Raw genomic sequence first — 7,461 nt, 5'->3', positions numbered from 1 at the left:
GTGCGCATCTTTTCGAAGATTGACCTGGTCTGAGGGGATCATCAGATCCCAGTCCACCCGGACGATGTACCCAAGACAGCCCTCATTACCCCCTTTGGCCTGTTCAAGTTCCTCAGGATACCGTTCGGGCTCAAAAACGCGGCACAGATGTTCCACCGCCTGATGGACGCAGTAGGGCAAGATCTGGACTTTCTGTTCATCTACCTGGATGACATACTTATCGCCAGCCGCTCCCGCCAGGAAAATATAACACATCTATGCCTGCTCTGCTGCCGCCTAAGCGACTACGGCCCGGCTATCAACCCCGCCAAGTGCCAGTTCGGCCTACCCGCCATTGACTTCTTGGGACACCAGATCGACCGCCATGGAGCTGTGCCTCTGCCGGCAAAAGCTGAAGTCATCCGCTAATTCGCCAGACCCAGCACTGTTAAAGGACTGCAGGAATTTGTTGGGATGGTTAACTTTTATCACCGTTTCCTGCCCTCAGCGGCCCGGATCATGTGGCCTCTTTTTGGCTTGATGTCCGGCAAGATCAAAGAGGTCACCTGGACAGAGGAGGCAACGGCGGCTTTTGAACAAGCCAAGAACATACTAGCAAACGCCATGCTCCTGGTCCACCACTGCCCTCACTGTGGATGCCTCCGAGGCAGCAGTTGGCGGAGTGCTCGAGCAGCTCATCAAAGGCCAGTGGAAGCTGCTCGCCTTTTTCAGCCGACACCCACGACCCCCGGAACTTAAGTACAGTGCTTTCGGCAGAGAGCTGCTGGCTGTGGACCTTGCCATCCGGCACTTCAGGTATTTCCTGGAAGGGAGGGAGTTCACGGTCTTCACAGACCACAAGCCCCTCACTTTCGCGTTTGCCAAAGTGTTGGACCCGTAGTCGGGCCGCCAGCAACGCCACCTATCGTACATCTCGGAGTTTACCACCACGATCAAGCACATCTCCGGGAAGAACAACGTGGTAGCTGACGCGCTGTCACGAACCTCCGTCCAATCAGTGCACTCTCTGTCTCCAGGGGTGGATTATGCGGCGTTAGCTAAGGCACAACGACTGGACAGCGAGATGCTGGCGTACCGAACCGCAATCTCAGCACTCTGCCTCGAAGACACATCCATTGGGCCTGAAGGTAATGAGCTCCTTTGCGATGTGTCCACCGGGCAACCCAGCCCATTGTCCCGACCGCTTGGAGGCGCCGCGTTTTTGACGCTTTGCACGGTTTAGCCCACCCTTCCACCCGGGCGACCATCCGGCTGATCACAGACAGGTTTGTGTGGCACAGCCTACGCAAGCAGGTCGGGCACTGGGCCAGGACAGGGACGCACTGTCAAACCTCCAAAATCCAGAGGCACGTGAGGGCCCTACTGTAACCCTTCCAGCCGACACATAGGAGGCTTGAACATGTCCACGTGGACATCATCGGCCCACTGCCGGTTTCGAGAGGAGCGAGATACCTGTTCACCATGGTGGACAGCTTCCTGAGGTGGCCGGAAGCTGTCCCACTCGCTGACACGGCCACGGATACATGCGCCAGAGCCCTGATTACCACCTGGGTGGCACGGTTCGGACTTCCAGCCCACATCACTTCAGACAGGGGTGTGCAGTTCACATCGGCTTTGTGGTCTGCGCTGGCACAACTCCTCGGAACCCAGCTCCACCGAACAACTGCTTACCACCCGCAGTCCAACGGCCTGGCGGAACGTTTCCACAGGCATTTGAAGTCAGCCCTGATGGCACGCCTCCGAGGGCCAGACTGGGTTGATGAACTCCCCTGGGTGCTGCTTGGCATCCGCACAGCACTCTAGGAGGACCTGGTCGCATCATCGGCTGAACTTGTTTACGGTTCCCCGCCACAGTTCCCGGTGAGTTTGTGCCAGCACCCCGTGGCCAGGAGGACACACCTACGGCGGTCCTAACTAAACTCCGGGAGCGGCTTGGAACACTTGCCCCAGTCCCGATGTCCCATCACGGAACAACACCCTCTTTCGTGACCAAGGACCTACAACAGAGCAGGTATGTTTTCGATTGCCGTGGCATGCACAGACCACCCCTGCGGTGACCATACAAAGGACCCTACAAGGTGGTGCGCCATAATGGGATGACCTGCGTTCTCAACATCGGCGGTCGTGAAGAGACTTTTACCATTGACTGTCTCAAACCAGTGCATTTAGACCTTGAACGTCCGGTTGCGGTGTCACCCCCACAACGACGATGCCAGTCACCTAAAGGAACTGACAGTGTGCAGGCTGTGGGCTCTGCCCCTCCTAGCGCCAGTTCGGTGGTGGTGGGGGGGTCATGTGGCAGCTCGCCCAAGCGGCAAGCGAACCGGCTCCAGCAGTCGCGGGCGAGTCCGCAGCCAGCGGCAACCGAGAGGGCTCTGAGTGCGGGGCAGACCTCGGACCGGAAGCCGACGTCACTTCCACCCCGCAAAGAGCGGGGGATGCTGGGAGCAAGCACTTAAGCGCACGCGAATTGAAACAGTAAACAGTTCAACCAGAGCCTGCTCAACTCAGTGTGTTGCTTTCACTCGTTGTGTATCAGCGCGACTACACCCTCTATTTTCCAGCCTCTGGGGTATTATAGGGGCGAGGGGAAAATTGCCCCCCATTCTCCAGCATCTGGGGTATAATCGGGGCCAGGGCAAAATTGCCCCCCATTCTCCAGCATCTGGGGTTTTATTGGGTCCAGGACAAAAATACCCTCCATTCTCCAGCATCTGGGGTCTTATACCGGCCACGGCAAAATTAACTCATTCTCCAGCATCTCAGGTATTATAGGAGCCAGGGCAAAATCACACCGTATTCGCCAGCATCTGTGGTATTATAAGGGCCAGGTCAAAATTACCCTCTATTCTCCAGCATTTGGAGTATTAAAGCAGCCAGGGCAAAATTAACCCTCTATTCTCCAGTATCTGGGGTATTATAGTGGCCAGGGCAAAATTAACCCCCATTATCCAGCATCTGTGATATTTATAAGAGCCAGGGAAAAATTACCCTCTATTCTACAGCAACTGGGGTATTCTAGGGGCCAAGGCAAAGTTAAACCATCCTCCAGCAACTGGAGTATTATAGGGGCCAGGGCAAAATTAAGCCATTCTCTAGCATCTGGGGTATTATAGGCTCCATGGCAAAATTTACCCATTCTTCAGCATCTGGGGTATTCTAGGGGCCAAGGCAAAATTAACCTCTATTCTCCAGCAACTGGGCCATTATAAGAGCTAAGTCCAGGGGAAAATTACTTCTATTCACCCATAACTGGGGCACTATTGAACAAAATTATCTCCATTCTCTGACAACCATGGTATGATGGGTGCCAGAGCAAAATTATACCCCTCCCATTTACCAACAACTGGGACATTATAGGGGCTGGGGCATGGGCAAATTACCCCGCATTCTCCAGCTGCTGTCACTATTCCTCCTCGGATTTCTGAGCTAACCCAGGTTGCCATGGGAAGCACAAGAGGAAATTGGTGAAGACACAAGATTCTTGTAGTGCTGGAATCTGGGAGAAAGAATGAGTGCTAGAGAAACTCAACTCAGCAGTTCCATGAGACCAGGAGACAGAGGAGCAGAATGAGGCCATTCAGCCCATCGAGTCTGCTCCAGCATTCCATCACGGCTGATCCCAGACCTCACTCAACCCCACACACCTGCTTTTTCGCCATGTCCTTTGATGATCTGACTGATCAGGAAACTATCAACTTCCGCCTTAAATTTCCCCACTGACTTGACCTCTATCACAGTCTCTGGGACAGCATTCCACTCTCTAGCTAAAAGATTTCTTCCTGACCTCTGTTCTAAAAGGTCATCCTTCAACTTTGAAGCTGTGCCCTCTAGTTCTGGATACCCCCACCATAGGAAACATCCTCTCCACATCCACCCTATCTAGTCCTTTCAACATTTGGTAGGTTTCAATGAGATCCCACCGCCCCCCCACCCCCCGAATTCTTCTAAATTCCAGCGAGTTCCGGGCCAAATCTGCCAAACGCTCCTCATACGTCAACCCCTTCATTCTGGACTCTCTCTAATGACAATGCATCTTTTTTGAAATATGCAGCCCGAAACTGTTGACAACACTCCAAGTGTAGCCTGATTAGTGCCCTATAAAAGCTCAATATTATCTTCCTTATTTTCATATTTTATTCCCCTTCAAATAAGTGCCAACATTATATTTGCCTTCTTCACCTCAGACTCAACCTGTAAATTAACCTGCTAGGAGTCTTCACAAGAATTCCCAAGACCCTCTGCACCTCTGATGTTTGAACCTTCTCCCCATTTAGGTAATAGTCTGCACTATTGTTTCCTTTACCAAAAATGTATTATCATACATTTCCCAACACTTGTATTCCATCTGCCACTTTTTTTGCCCATTCTTCCAATTTGCCTACGTCTTTTTTAAGTATATAAAGGATAAAAGAGAGTCGCAGGTAGATATAGGACCAATAGAAAATGACACTGAAGATACAAACCATTTGTATTTTAATGAGAGATGCAGAGATGGCAGAGGAACTGAATGCGTATTTTGCATCTTCACAGCGGAAGACATCTGCAGTATACCGGACATTCAAGAATGTCGGGGAAGTGAAGTTTGTGCAGAGAAAATTACGACTGAAAAGGTGCTCAGGAAGCTTAATGGTCTGAGGGTGGATAAATCTCCTGGACCCGATGGAATGCACCCTCGAGTTCTGAAGGAAGTAGCTGGAGAGATTGCGGAGGCATTAATGAAGATCTTTCTAGAACCAATAGATTCTGGCATTGTACCGGTTGATCGGAAAATTGCAAATGTTACTCCGCTATTTAAGAAGGGTGGGAGGCAGCAGAAAGGAAACTCATCCCTACAATCGCCAGGATCCTTTTCCATAGTGAGTACTGAAGTAAAGTACTCATTAAGTACCTCTGCTATTTCCTCTATCTCCACTATGACATTGCAATTGGTTTATTCTTGTGACATTTACCGAGATACAGTGAAAAGCTTGTCTTACGTACTGTTCATACAGATCAGATCATTACTATAAGACCATAAGACATAGGAGCAGAATTAGACCATCCAGCCCATCGAGTCTGCTCTGCCATTCCATCATGCTGATCTATTGTCTCTCTCAACCCCATTCTCCTGTCTTCTACCCATAACCTTTAATTACCTGACTGATCAAGAAGCATCAACCCCACTATAAAATACTTGGCCTCCACAGGCATCTATGGCAAGTAATTCCACAGCTTCACCACCTTCTGGCTAAAGAAATGTCTCCTCACCTTTGTCTAAAGCGATGTCCTTCTATTCTGATATTGTGGTCTCTGGTCCAAGACTCCCCAACTATTGGAAAGATCCTCTCCATGTCCACTCTGTCTAGGCCTTTCAATGTTGGATGGGTTTTAATGAGATCTCCCTCTCATTCTTCTAATCTCCGGTGAGTGCAGGCTGAGAGCATTGAAATGCTCCTCATACTTTAACCCTTTCATTCCCAGGATCATTCTTGAGAACTTCCTCTGGACTCTGTCCAATGCCACCACATCCTTTCTTAGATAAGGGGCTCCAAACTGCTCACTGTACTCCAAATGCAGTCTGACCAATACCTTATAAAGCCTCAACTAGTCCTCTTGAAATGAATGCTAACATTCCTTACCACCGACTCAACCTGCAAGTAAACCTTTAGGGAGCCCTGCATAAGGACTCCTTCATCCTGTCTATCTTTGTGCCGCTTTCAGGGAACCATGTACCTGTACCCCTGTCTGGGTCCCTCTGTTCTACAACACTTCCCCAGGGCCTGTCTGGGTCCCTCTGTTCTACAACACTTCCCCAGGGCCTGTCTGGGTCCCTCTGTTCTACAACACTTCCCCAGGGCCTGTCTGGGTCCCTCTGTTCTACAACACTTCCCCAGGGCCTGTCTGGGTCCCTCTGTTCTACAACACTTCCCCAGGGCCTGCCTGTGCCTCTCTGTTCTACAACACTTCCCCGGAGCCTGTCTGGGTCCCTCTGTTCTACAACACTTCCCCAGGGCCTGTCTGGGTCTCTCTGTTCTACAACACTTCCCCAGGGCCTGTCTGGGTCCCTCTGTTCTACAACACTTCCCCAGGGCCTGCCTGGGCCTCTCTGTTCTACAACACTTCCCCGGAGCCTGCCTGTGCCTCTCTGTTCTACAACACTTCCCCGGAGCCTGCCTGTGCCTCTCTGTTCTACAACACTTCCCTGAGGCCTGTCTGGGTCTCTCTGTTCTACAACACTTCCCCAGGGCCTGTCTGGGTCTCTCTGTTCTACAACACTTCCCCAGGGCCTGTCTGGGTCCCTCTGTTCTACAACACTTCCCCAGGGCCTGTCTGGGTCCCTCTGTTCTACAACACTTCCCCAGGGCCTGTCTGGGTCTCTCTGTTCTACAACACTTCCCCAGGGCCTGTCTGGGTCCCTCTGTTCTACAACACTTCCCCAGGGCCTGTCTGGGTCCCTCTGTTCTACAACACTTCCCCAGGGCCTGTCTGGGTCTCTCTGTTCTACAACACTTCCCCAGGGCCTGTCTGGGTCCCTCTGTTCTACAACACTTCCCCAGGGCCTGTCTGGGTCCCTCTGTTCTACAACACTTCCCCAGGGCCTGTCTGGGTCCCTCTGTTCTACAACACTTCCCCAGGGCCTGTCTGGGTCTCTCTGTTCTACAACACTTCCCCAGGGCCTGTCTGGGTCCCTCTGTTCTACAACACTTCCCCAGGGCCTGTCTGGGTCCCTCTGTTCTACAACACTTCCCCAGGGCCTGTCTGGGTCCCTCTGTTCTACAACACTTCCCCAGGGCCTGTCTGGGTCCCTCTGTTCTACAACACTTCCCCAGGGCCTGTCTGGGTCTCTCTGTTCTACAACACTTCCCCAGGGCCTGTCTGGGTCTCTCTGTTCTACAACACTTCCCCAGGGCCTGCCTGTGCCTCTCTGTTCTACAACACTTCCCCAGGGCCTGCCTGGGCCTCTCTGTTCTACAACACTTCCCCAGGGCCTGTCTGGGTCCCTCTGTTCTACAACACTTCCCCAGGGCCTGTCTGGGTCCCTCTGTTCTACAACACTTCCCCAGGGCCTGTCTGGGTCCCTCTGTTCTACAACACTTCCCCAGGGCCTGTCTGGGTCCCTCTGTTCTACAACACTTGCCCAGGGCCTGTCTGGGTCTCTCTGTTCTACAACACTTCCCCAGGGCCTGCCTGTGCCTCTCTGTTCTACAACACTTCCCCAGGGCCTGCCTGGGCCTCTCTGTTCTACAACACTTCCCCAGGGCCTGTCTGGGTCCCTCTGTTCTACAACACTTCCCCAGGGCCTGTCTGGGTCCCTCTGTTCTACAACACTTCCCCAGGGCCTGTCTGGGTCTCTCTGTTCTACAACACTTCCCCAGGGCCTGTCTGGGTCCCTCTGTTCTACAACACTTCCCCAGGGCCTGTCTGGGTCTCTCTGTTCTACAACACTTCCCCAGGGCCTGCCTGTGCCTCTCTGTTCTA

At 52.4% G+C, this 7,461-nt stretch overlaps 1 protein-coding gene across 1 annotated transcript in view; it reads left to right on the top strand.

The window, feature by feature from the left end:
* The first annotated feature begins 2,096 nt into the window (after positions 1-2,096).
* Positions 2,097-7,461, top strand: part of hsf2bp (heat shock transcription factor 2 binding protein) — a 98,370-nt gene continuing 93,005 nt past the window's right edge. Inside the window, exon 1 of the mRNA XM_072262174.1 lies at positions 2,097-2,314. Within this exon, the coding sequence (XP_072118275.1) occupies positions 2,097-2,314 (218 nt within the window). The remainder of the gene's footprint in view (positions 2,315-7,461) is intronic.

Source organism: Mobula birostris, chromosome 6 (genome assembly GCF_030028105.1).
Source record: "Mobula birostris isolate sMobBir1 chromosome 6, sMobBir1.hap1, whole genome shotgun sequence".
NCBI classification, from domain to species: domain Eukaryota; kingdom Metazoa; phylum Chordata; class Chondrichthyes; order Myliobatiformes; family Myliobatidae; genus Mobula; species Mobula birostris.
The sequence above is the reverse complement of the archived record's forward strand: the minus strand, read 5'-3'. Positions and strand labels throughout refer to the sequence as shown.